The 18,805-nt window shown below is 38.6% G+C and overlaps 1 protein-coding gene and 1 pseudogene across 2 annotated transcripts in view; both read right to left on the reverse strand.

Moving 5' to 3' along the window:
• On the reverse strand, positions 1-10,663 carry LOC146488738 (uncharacterized). Its single transcript, XM_085113384.1, has 7 exons — positions 10,494-10,663; positions 5,590-5,840; positions 4,760-4,877; positions 4,065-4,178; positions 3,556-3,740; positions 2,707-3,037; positions 1-875 (listed from the first exon to the last, which is right to left on the reverse strand). Exons 1-7 carry the CDS (start codon positions 10,576-10,578, stop codon positions 832-834), a joined length of 1,128 nt encoding a protein of 375 aa, XP_084969510.1. The 5' UTR covers positions 10,579-10,663; the 3' UTR covers positions 1-831.
• Positions 10,664-13,116: 2,453 nt separating this feature from the next.
• The window catches only part of LOC146488739 (uncharacterized), a 16,811-nt pseudogene continuing 11,122 nt past the window's right edge, over positions 13,117-18,805 (reverse strand). The window contains exon 7 of the transcript XR_014865365.1: positions 13,117-14,137. The product of XR_014865365.1 is annotated as an uncharacterized LOC146488739 (transcript). The remainder of the gene's footprint in view (positions 14,138-18,805) is intronic.

An 18,805-nucleotide genomic window follows, 5' to 3' on the forward strand; every position in this document is an offset into this window, starting at 1 on the left:
TTTCGACCCATTTTTTAGGGTAAAATAGCACGACTTTGAAGGCTTGTAAAATCGTCATTTTTAAGCCTAGAGTTCTCAAACTTTGGAAACCTGCATTTTTTAAGGTAACCTTTAGAAATAAAAACAATTTTCGGTTCATAGGCACTTTAAAGCGCTAAGATAAAATATCGGAAGTGCCAGTCTAATTGGCTTAATATTTTCAAAGCATTAATTTAATAACCACCTACGTGTAGCGTATCGTCCAAAATATACTATCCTACTTGGATGTGTTAAATATTGACATGCGAAGTGCAAAAGTTACTACGCATTTGAATCTATTTAAAGTTCGTTTTGTTTTATAAAGTCGGTCTCAGAAGCATTATGTTACTCTACACTGATATGCATATGGTTGCATTTTAAGGAAGGTGCTTCTTAATTACAGAGATATTTTGCGCCGTTTTGTGATTGTGGGAAAAGAACATCTTAGTAAGAGCTATGGAAGTCCGGCCACAAAGAAAATTGGAAGCAGGAACAGTTTACTTTATTTGAAAGTTAACAACCACGCAATTTCGTTTTTTTTTTTTTTTTTTCCTTTGAAAATCAGAATATATGGCATTTTAATTGATTGAAGCTTAATTATTTGTAAAAAATTCATGGTTACACTTAACTTTCTTCTTGGATCCAATAACACTTGTTAAGATCTGCTTTCCCTGCATAGTCATGAGCCGCGCAAAATACCTTGAATTACTATTTACTAGGCTACTATTATTTCTCGGACTACCCCGAGATGCACAGATCGTATACACAACAGCAAAAGGAGTCGCTGTCATTGAAACTTGTTATTACATCTCTTCAGCGGATGAACACAGCTAAAACGTCAGCAAAGGCGACATTACCTGGAAATAAAAAGTTTACTTTTATAACATCAGTTACCATTAAAATTCGTGGCTTGAGAAATTAAGATGAATGAACGAAAAGAGAGAGAGAGAGAGAGAGAGAGAGAGAGAGAGAGAGAGAGAGAGAGAGAGAGAGAGAGAGAGAGAGAGAGAGAGAGAGAGAGAGAGAGAGAGAGAGAGAGAGAGAGAGAGAGAGAGAGAGAGAGAGAGAGAGAGAGAGAGAGAGAGAGAGAGAGAGAGAGATAATTATTTTACTTTGCCAAATACATGTAAATTAAACAAATTCCACCGCAAAGTTGAAGTTGAAGTGCTATAAATGCCTTAATTAAGGCAACACTGTCAAAAGAGTTGTTTTCTGTTGAGCGCGTCCCTTAAGTCATTTTAACCGATGGAGACCATCATCTGATTTCTCCCCAAGTGTGTCACTCATCTAATAAACGGGTAATAACAGATAAGGAAATGATCTCCAAAGTGTCTTGAAGGCTCAGCCAGTACCATAAACAAATATTCAACGAGCGCGCGTTGGATGTGAAATGATAGATAGCCAACGAGGCGCGTAGCGCCCAGTTGGCTATAATCATCTCATATATATATCCAACAAGAGTGAATGGAATAATTGTTTTATCAAACACAACCAGTAAATATCGCTAGATGTTGCTGATTTCGCTTTGCAAGAAAACAACAAATTTAATGGTCAATTTAATGGTCGCTAGTTTTCGGTTAAGTTATAATGGCTCATTTATCATGGCCAAACAAATCCCTGGAATTGCATAATACAATGATCCAGTTTCTAATAACAAGAGATATACGGAGAACAGCGAAGAGAACTGAGATCAATTTTATAATTAGATGATAATGATAATGATAATTATTAAGATAATGATTTATGGCTTATTAAATGCTTGCTACATGACGGATTGATGGTATACGCTTTACATGAGTAGATCAAGACATCAACATTTGGTGTTGGGGCTCAAATTAAAGGTTAAAAATGGCGACAGCCCCAGGCGGGAGGGAAACTACTACTTCAATTGCTTGGGCTCTCTCTATTTACCCAAAACTTTCGGTTTAACCCGTTGAAATGCGAACGGTGCGTGCGCATCAAACAAAACTTTTTTCGGAACAAACTGCCGACCTCTAGAGGAAGTCCATTTGTTCCGTTCCTGAACAGAAGTTATACCGTTCCATTTGCACAATATTTCCATTACATTTTGTTGTCTTCTTGTGCCATCACTGCGCCATCGCGTTGGTTTTTTGATTTACCAGTGAGATTACAAGTTTGGAATGACTGACGAATATCTTTTTCTATTTCACACAGACTACCGAAATTTGTAACCAAAAATTTTGGCTGAATAGAAAGCCACTACCCCCCTCCCCCCCTCCCCCCTCCTTCCTGCTCCTAATAAATTGTCTGGTCAGAAATGTTCAACGCAAAATTTCTCAGTCCACCATGCCCCCTTAGTAACTTACTAACAAATGCTAGAATGTTGCATACGGTACATGTATATGTGATTGTAAAACTATTTAATTTGCTAGTTCTACCGAAAAAAATTACAAATTTACTGTCAGTCTACGTTCGACGGTTTAACAAATGATTGATCTTCTCTAAAAAGTCCTTTATTTTTGAAATATTTCGCGTAGCATTGGAGAATCCAGAGAGATTGCATATAGCAGTTTCATCGTTTGATGCACATTGCATGTTTTCAGTTTTCACGTTTAAGGAGGCAAAATTAATGGGAAAATCGAAATTCGATGTGTATACACGTGGGTTTGCATGATGTAAAGGCCTCTCGGGGTTTTGATTTAAAGCTTATGAGGTAGATTTACTTACCATTCTTAAAATTTACGTAGTTCGTCTTGTTGCTGTAAAGGATATTGGTACCGGAATTTCGCTTTCCCCAATTGCAGCTTTCAGATCTACGGTTGGTAATCACCAACCATCCAGCATCATTCTGGCACCCGCGATAATGTTTGGAAATCTCAAAGGAGCGTTTAACCGGGCCATTGATGGTAAAACTCTTTAACGTAATGCCAGTTCCGAGGTCATTCCAATAGGATGACATAAGATTTTCCTGGGAAAACCAGTTGATGTTGTCTTCTCCGTTGGCTTTAAACTTCAGAAAACGCTCTTCTGATCCACCCTTGTACAGCACAACCCGAGCCTAGTACAGTCAACAAATGCAACCACAACAGCTGACATAATCCCTTTCTAATATGATTCACCATGTAATTCAGTAAACAACAACAAACACAAATTAGGTCTTCTCTATAGTCGATATTTAGGTAATCAGTTGACAAATTAGGATATCAATTATTGGTCACATGAGTTAGATTTAATTGCATAAAGGCTAAATTACGCGTACCGATTTACCGGCCCGAGAAGTAAGTTCAATTGCGTGGGCCAATTCATACGTTATAGTTTCTGAGGTGATTTCTTTTTCTGTTGGTGTATCGTGGGGTGGAAATCAGTCCGATTTAAGGCACTGGTAATGCCGTGGATTTTTATAAATCAGGCAGGTCTTAGTCAGCTCACTAGCTCATATTACATGCATTAACATTAAAAACTGCCAACAAATCGTACAATTGAAATTTAATAAAATACCCGTGACACCTGTAGTGTTCGTCCATAGAGGGGTTATTTTGCTGTCCTTTATGAAACTGCTTTCTTACGTATACGTACCCCCGTAGGGTTAAAAGTTTTCCAGTTGTGATCCAATACAGCGCGGTTTTTATAGTGCCCTGAATGAGCTTCAGTTGTGTCCAGGGCAGAGATAACGTCTTCAGAAAGTGTATGGGGTAAATTCCACAGGTCGGCAACATATGGAGAAGAAACACTCGCAACGACTTTAAATACCATCATCCACGCTGTAAACACAGTAAAACATAAGCATTGGGCTTCGATTTACTCTGCATCGAATAAAACTGACAAAGGCAAACAACTGTTTATGATGTCAAGAAATTAATCTGAATAGTTGCAATTAGTGCTTATTTCACAGAGCTGACAACAAACTATGCGCTAAAACTATAAGAATTGAAGTATTAAGTTCCAAACTATCCTGTATCGGATATGGCTACTAAAATAAAATAAATTATAACGACAAGAAGGTAGCTATTGAGGTAAATAAGTAAGAAAATAAGTAAACTGAAAAAAAAAAACCAACAACAACAACAAGTAAAAATGCTGAGAACGTCCTCCATCGCTCCTCTGATCACAGTAAACAGGGAAATGCTCTGGTCCGATACTCAGCGTCATATTGTAGATTCCCGTTTCGTTTGGAGCTTCGAAGCAGTTCTTATAAGCAACTGGCAAAGATAAAAAGATTACATGAAAAAAGAAAATATATCTATAGAATGGTACAGTGATAAGTTCATTAGATGACCAGTTTTGATGGTCCCTTCAACAGACCAATGTTTAGACTTTGCGAGCAGCCACGCAGCACTCGTCTATATATCAGACCTCCTCTTTTTATTTCAATATTCACGCAAACGTATAAAGGCTCAGTGAATTGATGGCATTTGAGCAATCACAACGTCTATGTCAGAGGAATGTCCATGAATGTTCCTGTCTATTATGCTGAACGAGGTGGTTCTTGGTTTAGTCCTGTTGAAAACCTACAGTGTGAAGGAGTCATGTACAGCTAATGAACAGTAACCCCTGTGAAATTACATATCATGCTTTGCAAATAAAAGTGTTTTCAACTTTTGAGTCTAAAGTGTGGCCAGTTAAATGAAAGCTACTGTGCAGCACTTTCCTGCGATAACGCACGAAGTTAAATATTCTAACTAAGGATAAAATTACTATAAGCGATATTTCAGTCCGAAAAAGCCAGCATAGGAAATTAATTAGGAGTTTCAACTCTCGCTTCAACTTTAGTTTACTGTACCATGTTTATTACAAAACTTCCCAACAAAGCCTGGTTGACATTTGCAGTAGTAGGTATTATCTGTTGGGTTGATCGCACACTTGCCATGCGAAGAACAGTTGTTATTGGAGCAGGCATTCTGTTGAGTTTGAAAACAGTAACCATTTACTTTCACGGTCGATATCTTAGAAAATCATGTCAACTGAAACAAAACAATTTTGTCAAGTGTGGTGTTTTGAAAACTGAGCGGGTAAATTGTGAGATTTGATGAGGTATTTGGTAAATTAAAAGCATTGTAGAAAAAGTGCAGTGGGCAAAAGAAGTTCCTTGCCGCACTGTTCACCGCTAAGATACGAGGACTTCTTAACCCTATCTAGACCGAGGGAAGCAGATTCTGCCCGTGGCGACTTTGAATTTGAATAACGCTTTTAATGTTTGAGGACTTTTTTTCAGAAATTTGAATTTATCGGGAAAAAAAATGATGTGGTATAGTTTAGTGTTGTCTGATTAAGATGTTATCATAGCAAACAATTTTGACAGGCCTTTTGTTTTTTTAGGAAATAGAAAAATCCTTTTTAAGTAAAGAAAGGTTGCTTTGTTGCTGTAACTTTTATGTTTTTAGCTCATATTTGTTTTCGTCTTTATTGGTTTTGGTTGACATTCGTTCAATTTAGGCGCTTTCTGTGGTTTTGGAGTAAATGCAGAAATTCAAGATGGCAGATCCAAGAAGACCGCCATTTGGCATTCATAAAAGTAAACATCTTTGGACATATTATCTCTATTTCAAATCTCATTGTCATTGGGGGGGGGGGGGGGGCGAAATCCGCCTACTCCAGTCTGCTATCAATTACCTCTGTCCCTGAATAAACAAATCCCTCAATCTTTTTAAGGTCCTCTGGGTGTTGTATGTGATCGGAATCACTCAGTTGGCAGACAAAATGTCCATCTTCAAGGCGGCCGAAGTTGTAAGACAGGCAGTAGTCGTCAAGGTAACATGAAACACGGCAGGAGTCTTGTCTGTCAACAGTAATATTCATCATCACGTGATTTACAAGAGCGTGTCCGTCATGTGGTGGAGTAAACTCCAGTGACCTACAAGCGTCTGAAAGAACAATTTTGAAGTTAACAAAACGGTTGAAGTGTCGCACAAATCGGAGCATTTTTGTGTAAGGATGATCTCATTATATGTAGTGGGATGCCTGTGCAAATGTATTACGTAATAAAAAGTTCCCGGATGTTGTTCTTCCATAAGGTAAAGATAATCATGGCGTGTTTGATGTCTTGTATGCGTTGAACGAAATCCGAACTCATCTTTCCCCGACAAATTCGCGCCAGAGAAGCACTACATCGAATTAGCAGATGGAACACGATCTAACAATGTGGCACTCAAGAGAGGGGATGCTGAAATAACCATCATGGATACCACTGGAAATCGTGTCGATGTAACAATGAAGAATGCATTATACATTCCTACGTATCCTCAGAATATATTCTCAGTACAAGCTGCAACTGAAAGGGGTGCTTCAGTAAGTTTTAATCCGGACTCTGCTGAATTAGTTTACAAGGATGGAACCAAGTTCAACATCGAGAAGCATGGTAGACTGTACTATCTCAGTACCTTCAACAAGAATGACTCTGACTCTGACTCTGTTAACTATACATGTGACCAGAAGGGTTGGCATGAAATCTTAGCACACTGTAATTATCAGGACATATTGAAACTGAAAGATGTAGTGGAAGGTATGAAAATAAGTGATAGTAGTTCCAGCAAACCGCGAGATTGTAATGTTTGTATTGAAGGGAAGATGACCCAAAGTAGGAATAGAAATCCAGATGCATGTGCTACTGCACCATTAGAATTGGTTCATACTGACTCAGCCGGACCTACTGATCCAGTCTCTAGAGGGGGTTTCAGATATTCTATAGTTTATACTGATGACTATTAAGACGCAGTATTTGTGTATTTTTTAAAGAGTAAAAGTGACACAATAGCTGCAACCCAAAAATTTTTGGCAGACACAGCTCCATATGGTGAGGTCAAATGTATTAGGTCGGATAATGGTGGTGAATTTATTCCTCAGAAGTTTAAATCTCTGCTGGAGAAAAATGAGATAATGCATGAAATGTCTGCGCCCTATTTTCCCCCACCAAAATGGGACAGCAGAGCGACATTGGAGAACCTTATTTGAAATGGGAAGGTGTTTACTTTTGCATTCTAATTTGTGTAAAGAATTTTGGCCTTATGCAGTAATGACTGCCGCGTATATACGCAATAGGTGCTTTAACAACCGCTTGAAACAAACGGCATACTTTGCTATCACTGGCAAAAAGCCAAATTTGTCAAACATGAGAGTCTTCGGATCAGAGTGCTACGCATATAAGCAGGATAAGAAGAAATTAGATCCCAGATGCACAAAGGGGATTTTTCTTGGGTATGATAAGGAGAGTCCCGCCTATCTGGTTTATATCCCAGAGACAGGTAAGGTTATGAAGTACAGGTTGGTGAAGTTCCCTATGACTAAGGAAGGGGTAGATCAACAGACCCAAAGAGAAAGACCATCGCCTGATGATGATGGTGATCTCACGCAACCACAACACAGTGTATCTGATTTCGATAGATCCAAAAAGGTTCCGGATAGACTTGCTGAACAACCCCAAGCTGAGAATGAAAGTCCTACTCTCCAGCCTCCCGATGAAGGTTTGAGACGTTCTACGAGAACAAGGAGGCCCCATCCTACCTGAGTGATTATGCCACAGACATGGAAGATGATGATCAGGTACTAACAAATGTAGATTACTGTTACAAATTTTCTGCTTTCCCTCAAACTTACCAAGAGGCCATGGACTCGCCTGAGTCTAGCAACTGGAAGGCAGCGATGGAGGAAGAAATGAATTCCCTAACTAAGAATAACACATTTACTTTGTCTGTTTTGCCAGAGGGCAAAAATGCAGTGGGGGGTCGTTGGGTGTACACTATCAAAGAAAGTTCCGCTGGTGCTAAAACTTTCAAAGCTAGGTATGTTGCTAAGGGTTACAGCCAAGTGAGAGGTATTGATTTTCAAGAAACCTTTGCACCAACTGCTAATCTCGCATCATTGCGTTTGCTAATGCAAATAGCAGCACAACATGACTTGGTTTTGCACCAAATGGATGTGAAAGCTGCACATTTCAATGCCCCTATTGATTGTGAGATTTGCATGGATCAAGCTGAAAAATTTGAAGTTCCCTCAGGGAGTGGAGGGAGACTTGTGTATAAATTGAACAAATCTGTATGGCCTAAAGCAGTCGGGTAGGAATAGGAACCATGTATTACACTGTGTCTTGTTGGAGAACGGTTTTGTTCAAAGCCCTGTTGACAATTGTGTGTATACCAAACATGTTGGAAGCGGATTTATTGCTATGCTTGTCTAGGTAGACGACATAATTATAGCAGCAAGCAACATGTTGATAATGTCTGAAGCTAAAGAAATGCTGAAGGAGAGGTTTCATATGAAAGATCTGGGTAGACTTTCATACTTTTTGGGTATTCACTTTGAGCAAGGAGATCGCTTTGTAAAGATGAATCAAAATGGGTACATCACTAAGGTGCTTGAGAGATTTGAGATGTCTAATTGTAAGCCAAGGTCTACACCCTCAGAACAGAAGCTTGAGTTTGATGGTGAAACCCCTGTGGATCCTAGACGATACCGTGAAGCAGTGGGTAGTTTGGTGTATGCTATGACATGCACCAGACCAGACATATGCTGGGTTGTTACAAAGTTGTCACAGTTCCTGATTGCTCCCATAAAGGGACACTGGATAGCTTTAAAACATGTGTTGCGATACTTGAAGGAGACCCTTGATTTTGAATTGTGTTATAGAAAGTGTGGTGATGGTCTTACACTGATAGGCTACAGTAATGCTGTTTGGGCGTCATCTACAGATGACAGGCGTAGTATTGTGGGTACTGTTTCAGTTTGGTTAGAGCCGGTCATCTTATTTCTTGGAAATCAAGGAAACAACCAACAGTGGCTGTATCATCATATGAAGCTGAGTACATTGCTCTGGCAGCAGCAGTCCAAGAAGGTATGTATCTCACTCAAATGATAAGGACATTGGTGAGGTAATTAGCCCTGTTTTGATTTTTGAGGACAACCAAGGTACAAATCGCCTTGTCCAAGAATCCAGTCAATCGACAGAGATCGAAACATATTGATGTTCGATACCATTTTATTCGCAGCGCGCAGAATGGAGGCAAGATTATCATTAAGTATTGTCCCACCGCCGAAATGGTAGCTGATGTCATGACCAAACCAATTACTAAATTTAAGTTGCAAAAGTTCAGGAATTATATTTTTGGTTCTTAAGACATAAGTATACAAGTAATATGCAAGGTAACTTCATATTGTTATTGTTGTTGAGTTCACTTTTTGTAATAATAATTTAATGTAGATGTAATTCTAGGACATATAAGTACTATTAAGTGGGGGTGTAACGATGATCTCATTATATGTAGTGGGATGCCTGTGCATCCCGGATGTTGTTCTTCCATGAGGTAAAGATAAACATAGCGTGTTTGATGTCTTGTATGCGTTGAACGAAATCCGAACGCATCTTCCTCCGTCATGAACGAAACATTTTGTACTACTATTGAAGTTTTAACATTTCAAGAATTGACATCGTCGTCGCAAGTTCCAACATATGAAGAATTGGTCGAAGCCTGTAAGTCAATTGAGGGCTCCTTCTTTCAATAATGACCGCAAGAATAGAGCAAACAGGAATATTTAGAAGTTACGATATCGTATCGTACTCCTTTGGATATCCTGTAGAGCTTTAGTTCGTAATTGCCAAGGCCAAATTTTGTTTCAGTCGCCACAGGATCCTTCTTCAAAGACTCAACCGTCCGCATATCATTATTGATGGGTATGCAGGTTCGATGACGTTCGAAGACTGCATCGGAATCAAGAAGATAGATGCCAACGATAGTTTAATAACGCCACAAGTAGACACTTCATTTCCCATTATGGCCTTGCGGCCTGAAATGCGTGGCCTTCAGTTGACGATCATGTGACAGATGGTAAATGATTAATTTTTAACAGACTTATTAAAAAAACTTAGCGGAATGGTCCCGGTTTAAAACGCATGAAAACTAAAAGATTAAAAAAGGTTAATATGCTAATATTTTAACCGAAGAAGGCTAAAAAAGGAATTTCAAACGAATATCAAAGGCAAAAGTCTTTTGTAAGTTTTCAGCTAACCTTATCCCGGATGGGGTTAACTGAGAACTTACAACTGTACACTGTAGTACTATCGGCAAAAAATAGCTATGAGGCATCATCTTTAATGGAAACTCGTAGACGTGTTTTATGGGGATGAGCTAAATAAATTAAACGAATGTCGCCGAGGAAGTGCTTGCCTCTTCCATGCATGAATAACAATTCTCACTCAAGGTTAATTTATAACTGAAAGACCTCAACTGAAAGCTTCTACATATACTTAATCCCGAGAAACTTCGCTTGCAAAATTTAAAGATTGAGGCCAATCATTGAAATTAAACTTTGTTAAAAGTTCAACATATACGTTAAGACTCTTAACTAAATCTCGTTTCTCGTAAACAGCTTCTTGTGATCAAAAGTTGATGCAAAAATTTATGTGTTCGAATTTCGACCTGTTAAAGATTTTTTTAAAAGTCGAGTTCTCAACACATTTACAAAAGCTGAAAGTGTTTGGAAGCACTAAAAAAACCCAGTTGGAATCATTATCTACTGAGCAATACCTGCTTGTCCAAGAATGTTGCCACAGAGTATACAAAAACCCCACAACAAGAGCAGATCAATTCCAACGAAAATTCGTTTCCTCATTTTTCACTTTCGTTGTCTGTAAGCGTGTTCTGTTATGCAAATGAAAAGCGAAAGTAACAACGATGATTTATTATTTATAGTGCGCAAAAGACAACAAAAGGTACATGACCTACAGCACATTACAATTAAAAGTCAAAATAAAGTCTATAATTACAAAATAAAGGTTGCTAAGTAATGCAATATAATATAGTGGTACAGAGATAAAAATGGAGATAATATAGCAGACCATTTTCGTTTATTAAAACTTGCAAGTATTGCGAACTTTAGCGTTTACCAGAAATTTATTTAGACGTGAGTAAGTTTCCTCCAAAGCAGGCAGGCATATGGAGAACTTTCCTTTTTCCTTGATACAGCCACTTGTATTTTTATCATTCTCCTAAGCATGTAGTGCATATCCTGTCCTTTCCTTCTTCCTATCCATTTCATTTAAATTTCTCTATCGCGATCATATGCGGCTTCATTCGCGTAGAGGGGAAATTTATTAATTTTGAGTTTGTTTTGCATTCACAACCTCACCTGCTGTCTACAGAGGCGTGCATGCATATTATAGCTTATAAGGTAAATTCTAAAATTCAAATTGACATTGAGACTCATAGTTTATATTTATTTGTTTAATTTCCAACCAATTGTAAAGCAGATTTTAGTTAGAGACGTTTTCAAGAAACATTTGAAAATAAAAACTAGCGAAATTAGTAGTAAAAGTTTCGGCGTCCTCATAACAGTATTGTCAAGTTCAAAACGGTCAGTGTCTTGTGCGATGAAGTATTCAAGAAGATAGGTGTAGGTAAAGTATAAAGATTGCGGAAGCATTGTTTTACTGATGTGAAACGTTTTGCTGGGATAATGTCAGACTGAGTGTTAATATTCGGTTTAAGTTCTCTGATAAAAACGCTCATAATTGTGGAAGTCAAGTTTGTTTCGACATTTCTTCAGGATCGAATGTGCTTCAAATCAACTGACTGTTGGCTTCCAGGCTGTTTTTCTGCTCCAGGTTGTTACCAATGGATGATCTCATCTTACGCTATTCAAAACGTTGGTGGAGGTGTCGGCGCCTATAGCTGACATTAGCCTCATCCCACACTAGATCTAAAATTATCTTCACAAATGTTTCCCCGCATTTGACACTGACATCTTGAACTTGACAGTGCTGTCAAGAGGACGTCGGAACGTTGTTCGCTATTAATCATGATTTCGCTAGTTTTTATTCTAAAATGAAACTAATAACTCCGCACTAAAAGGCAAATGAAATGCACTCCTAAGATTTGGTGGTTTTAGCATTTTGAGATCTTTCCTTATCGGGCAAAAATGTGAGCTCCACACTCGAAAATTCAGAAAAACACAGAGCAAAGGTTATGTGGCCAACACGCCTATTGTTCCAACTTTGCTATACATAGATTGCCACATGAACCCCACCTATCTCCACCCTGAACGTTTTATGAATAGTTGATATTAACAGCCCAAAGAGAATCTGCACAGGGGGCTACTACCTGAATTGGTAATTTTAAATTCATGGAACAAGAAACATTTTCTCTTTTTGTATAGTTGGTTTAGCCTCTTTTATCACCCAGTAAGAGTGTAGCTGAAGATATCCAGTCTTCAAAGATCGAAAACCATGGTAAGGCCTCAGAAAAATAAATCTCAGATAGATTTTTGCCATGAAATTCTGGAAAACTATGTCGATAAGGAAAGGCCAACTCGCCTGGCCATAGAAAAATCATGACCAAAAAGGGGCTCAGTAAGATAACAGTAACATACAAAGACAGCGCCCAAATGATAAACTCACAACACAAATTGAAAAACAGCTGCAGACGCAACACAGCATGAAAAACCATACCAAAGAATCACGGAACTGGCGTCCAGCATTTGAATAACTAGCTAAATATCATCAAGTAAATACAAGCATTTGGGCACTGCCCCTCTTAAACTGCGGTAAAATTTATTTTGCCCTCTCCCATTCAAATGAACGCCATCTCCGGACAAAAATGTACTCTTTGTTTTCCAGAACCCCCTGTGGGACCAAAAGAGTGAGTATGGGATGGGCTCAAGGACCGTTTTTAAATATCTAGTTAACAACCCAACGTCCTTGTTAAATAAAACCTCTGACAAGGAACGATGGAGGGTTTGACAAACACAAATCAGGTCTACCTTGTAGTCGTCGAGTAATAAGGTGACCAGATGCTCTAGGGAGGAACGCACTGTAATAGGGACTTGCTAAGTGCTATTCAAAATGTCAACGATCAATTTGGATTTTGGAGAGGAATTTTGTGTGGATCGGATGCGCTTCAGAAGCTGAAACAACGGTAATAAACTCAACACAGTGTCTTTTTTTTTGGTTCATGGAAAATAGCATTAAAAAGTTCGACAACACCATGAAATGCTAAAAGTATGGTGCGAAGCTTGATAAAACTTTTTTGTCTCTCTTTTGTTTCACTGAGGGTTCATTTTGCAGGATCAAAGACAAAAATATTTTAAAACTCTTTCCCCGACTACTTAATCAATCAATCAATCAATCAATCAATCAATCAATCAATCAATCAATCAATCAATCATCCTTTATTTATACGTGATTGATAATTAAAGCATTGCAATAGTAACTACTACTTGCTCGTAGAGTACTTCATAATCTTTATCATATTTTGATAACAGAATACACGTACAGCCAAATGGATTATATTTCTTAGTTTGCGATGCGCTACCTCGGTACTATGGCTAAGTCAACATTGCATTGGCTACTCATTAATTCGTTAACTTGAAAGTGATCCAAAAGTCACGACAGACTCTCATAAATATGATAGATGGACATGCGATTAAACTAACCAATTTTTTACTTTATAAAATATGATAAAGACGCCAAGGCACATGGGATTAACATAATTTTGGGAAAACCCACCAACGAACGTATAACAATCTTTTCTAAAAATACTATCCTGTTATGGCTTTAAAACAGACGTGATAAAAAACGTCGTTGACTGAAAGTGGACAGAGCGAAGATCTGATAATGCTACTCGGAACAGATTTACACGAGTTTCCAGAATGCCATTGTGGATATAAATTTATCAGAGTTGATATATACTTTTTTATACAAAGATCTACTTTTAATACGTACCCTATTTGCCTAAAAAATTAAGTCTATTTTGTTAACGCTTATATACAGCCTTGCTTTGTTAACTTTTTTTCCAAGCCGGTCACATAAGGATTACACAACTCCCCACTGCACTCCAGAAGCTGCGAGGAGGCTGGTACGATTAAGGGATTGTGGGATCCTTGGGTAGAACAGGTGGACATCGGACCGCCAAATAAGGAGAATTTCGGCATTTTTTACGGGAAGTTTAGCTCTTAATATTAAACAGTTTTCATCTAAAAGAGTATTTCTCATACAATTTACTGCCAAGAAATGCACTTATTCATCAGTACAATTTTCATCTGTCTACCCAAACGATCCCATAATCGCTCCGCTACTTTGTGGAGTGGGGAATGCATGTGCATGTAGTTGCTTCTAAGGGCGTGTTACGTCTTCATCGAACAAACACTGCAAGGACATCAGCCAAGCCTACGTCACCTGTAAGATAAGAAAGACACAAGCTATTTTACCAATACAATACCGACGACAGAAAATATCCCAGATAATAATGGTTTGGTATTCCACTTAAAAGAAATTACGCAGTAAACAATTGTTGTCTTGTAATTGCGTTCCCTAAACCCTTAATATGGCGTCAGGATAAGAAAAGGGGAAGAAGACTGCCTCGTTGACTTAATAAAGGCCTCCCGTTAGGCGTCTGGCATGGGTGTTCACGTACCGTCTATGCCCCGTCCGCTTCGCTACCAACTTTTTAAGTGCTCAGTTAACTCAGTAGCTTTTGTAGTTTCGTCCAATGCGGTTGTTATCCACAACAACAGAAAACATTCTTTGCTTTGATAAGTTCAGAGCGAAATTTCTCTTGCACGATGCTACAGCCACTTACTCAGGGAACCGTAAGTTGTACGAATGTCACATATGTATATGCTACTTTGAAAGTATTTGTTTACTAACCGATACGGTATCGATTTTTGAGGAGCTGAACCTAAGGGAGCAATTGATCGATGCCCATGCTACGTGGTTTAATTTGAAAACGTGTATAATTTAAACAAATCAGTGCTTTGCTCTACTACTACTACTACTACTACTACTACTACTACTACTACTACTACTACTACTACTACTACTACTACTACTACTACTACTACTACTACTACTACCACTACTACTACTACTACTACTACTACTACTACTACTACCACTACTGCCACTGCCACTGCCACTACTACTACTACTACTACTACTACTACTACTACTACTACTACTACTACTACTACTACTACTACTACTACTACTACTGCTACTACTACTACTACTACCACTACTACTACTACTACTACTACTGCTACTACTACTACTACTACTACTACTACTACTACTACTACTACTACTACTACTACTACTACTACTACTACTACTACCGCTACCGCTACCGCTACCGCTACCGCTACCGCTACCGCTACCGCTACTGCTACTGCTACTGCTACTGCTACTGCTACTGCTACTGCTACTGCTACTGCTACTGCTACTGCTACTGCTACTGCTACTGCTACTGCTACTGCTACTACTACTACTACTACTACTACTACTACTAGAGGCAGAGGTCACGTTTCTCAGAGATCAAATTAAATCACTTTGGGAGAAATTGAATTCACCGGAAATTGCCAGTAGTAACCTGTCGAGCCAGTCACCGCCTAGCACAGTGGAAGAAAACATCATTTTCGCAACGGAAAAAGAATGTGATGAAGAATATGAAAATCCTTCATCAAAATGCGCCCAATGGAACGAAAACGAATTGCTCGTTGTCAATCTACCAACGTCTAACTCTTTTTATCCCCTACAAGAACCCCCCACAAAACCACTCGCTAATGGTAAACAAGACCTGGGACAAGACAAGCAAAAAACAGCTAATCCCCAGCACCCTACTACTTCTGCGTCTACGGCTAGCACCAACAACAACGACAACACTCGCTCGAATACAGCATGATCTTGCTTGTCTCGAACATTTTAATGTTGATTACTGAGGCCTCAACGAAATTCCCTTCCAGCAAGATATTGTTCTCCACTCTTCTACCCCGTAACGACATCCCAGCTCCGTTAATTACTTCAATAAATGATCAATTAATCAGTAGCTGCTCAAGACTGCCCAATGTACAATTAATCAAGCACGAAAACCTTTTCGCGAATCAACCAAATATTCTCCGTGATCACAAGCATATTCTTAAACGCCATATAGGGCTTTTCGCGAAAAACCTGAAAAATGCCATTTACGGCCGTCTCCAACAAAGAACACCACAAAATCACCCGCCATCCCTCCTAGGTCCCAGTCCACTACTGCGTCATACGTCGTACAGCAACGCTGTCAAGAACACACCTCTTCACACCAGTCACTGGCCTTACAACCCTCAGACGCGTCCTCAGGCAATGCCATTTGTTACACCACGACTGTCGCAACAAATAACTCCTGCGCCACACCAAGCTGCACTACATCAAAATGCACCAGCACCGCATCAAACGCTCTCACATGCTGCGAATACAACACACCAAAAGATACCCCTAGCGCCATACCACACTGTCCCCCATCAGTATTCCAACACGCCGCATCAAACGCTTCCGCACGATGGAAAAATGGAAACTGCCCGTGAACAGACTCACCCATCCATCAGCGTAACAAATACAGCAATACCTCAGGAAATCATATCCTTTCTACGATTTGTAAAATCATTTATCTAATCAACCAAAAAACTTTATTTCAACATTGAGACGCTTACTTAAAACTCCTATGAATTTTATACCAGTATAATGAGGAAATAATGTAGTTATCTATTATTGATACTAAAGATCGCCCCGATATTTCAAGCAAATTATCGTTTTGGACAACGGACTATCTTCCAAATGCCTTGGAAGAAAATTACAGAACACTGATTTTTTTAGAGTTATTGATAACTCTGATTTTATAATACTAACCGAAATTGGCAGTTGTACTGATTTGGAAATAACCGGATATAAATTATTTGTACAATGTTCCACCCCTAACCAATCGAGAAAAGGTGGTCGGAACTCTGGAGGAATAGCTCGATTTTATAAGAACAAACTTGATAAAAATATTGTAATCACGAAAACAACGCAAAATTATGTATGGTTTATAATCAAGAAAGATCTTTTGAATTCGATGAAGGATATTCACGTTTGTGGAATATATATATACCTTCGTGTAACTCGAAATATTTCGATCCCGAAATTTTTGATTAGCTAGAACAAGACATAATAGATTTTTCTCCGACAGGATCAATTATACTTATGGGAGGCTTTAATTCAAGAACCGGAAAATACTCCGAAACTGTCTCGCAAGAGGGCAACAACGTAATCTCTAATGATCAGTTAGAATCAGCTTTTCAGCCAATCCAACGGAATAGTTTTGACAATGTCATTGATTACGTAATATGCGATCAGTGTACACTACTCAATGTTACCAATTTTGTTGTTAAGCAGCCATCCCACTTATCGGACCACAGTGCCATCGCCGCATGGCTGAATGCTAACAACAGCTTACCAACAAACGCTACCCAAACTTCAAATCGTACCGATAGCTTAATGAGTCTACCACGCCAGTTCTGTTGGGAAAGTGACTCTTAATTAAGATTCAAAAACACGTTACACACGGAATCAATCCAAATCCTAATAAGTGAATATATGGAACGACACACTGAAGACGTGAATGTCTCATTAGCTGATGCTGTGAACATTCTAACTGCGACATCAAAAATCTGTCTCAAGATTAAAACCAAAAAATCTCGTAAACGTGTAAAGGCAACGTCTAACAAAAAGTGGTTCGACCGTGAATGTCGTCTAAAAAGACACGAATTACGAAAAGTGTCAAATCAAAAACATCGCGATCCTTTTGACTCTGACTTACGGGAGAAATTTCACAAAACCTTGACTGATTACAAAAAGCTCCTTGACTCAAAAAGGAAAGCATTTCAGACTGAAAAATCTCTGAAACTCGACGAACTAGGATTAAATCCCGACAACGCATCGTTTTGGAACTGTTTAAAGTCAATGGACGATACTATCGTCGAAAATGTTCCCGCCCCAATCTTGGAGGAAACGTGGCTCAACCACTTCCAATCCTTACACTCTAATGACCAGGGAACTTCCATACAACAACAAGAAATCTATAATGAGTTGGAGAAAGAAAAAGAACAGCTTAACTATTTAGACCATGCGATAACTGAACAAGAAATACGCCAAGCAGTAAAGAAACTAAAAAATAAGAAAGCCCCATTCGTTGATAAAATAAGAAACGAAATGATCAAAGCGAGCCTTAACTCGCTTATGCCTGCTTATATCAAACCTTTTAATTTCATTCTGCAATCTGGAAAAATGCCAGATATTTGGTGTCAAGGACTTGTAGCTCCAATCTACAAATCGGGTGACAAGAGTGACCCAACAAACTATAGAGGCATATGTATATCTAGCTGCCATGGAAAATTGTTTAGCTCCATTTTAAATCGTAGATTATATCTGTACTTTGAAGAAAACGAGATATTACATAATTCCCAAATTGGCTTTCTGCCTGAAAACCGTACTGCAGACCATGTTTTCACTCTAAGGACCCTAATAGATAAATATGTCCACTACCATAAGGAAAAAGTCTATGCTTGTTTCGTGGATTTTCGTAAAGCTTTCGACTCCGTTTGGCACGAGGGGTTGTTCCACAAGAGACTCAAGATCAACATAGGAGGACACTTTTATAACCTGATTAAAACTCTTTATTGCAGCTCTACATGTTCTATAAGAATCGGAGAAAACATAACACGATCTTTCTCATACTCAAGAGGTGTACGTCAAGTATGTATTTTAAGTCCCCTTTTGTTTAACCTCTATATAAACAATTTGCCGTATTTATTCGAAAACACGATGTCTAATCCATTCGTTCTTCCAAATGGAACCGAACTAAATTCACTCTTGTATGCAGATGATTTGATTATCCTATCAAGATCCAAAACAGGGTCACAAAACTGTTTAAACGCGCTCTCTTCATATTGTTAAACATGGATGCTAAAAAAAATCCTAAAAAAACGAAAATAATGATTTTTCAAAAACGCCCAAGGAAATCCGTTGACTGTAACTTTAAAATAGGCACCGAAC

This window comes from Pavona decussata, unplaced genomic scaffold, assembly GCF_977016875.1.
Source record: "Pavona decussata unplaced genomic scaffold, jaPavDecu1.1 SCAFFOLD_8, whole genome shotgun sequence".
Classification (NCBI taxonomy): domain Eukaryota; kingdom Metazoa; phylum Cnidaria; class Anthozoa; order Scleractinia; family Agariciidae; genus Pavona; species Pavona decussata.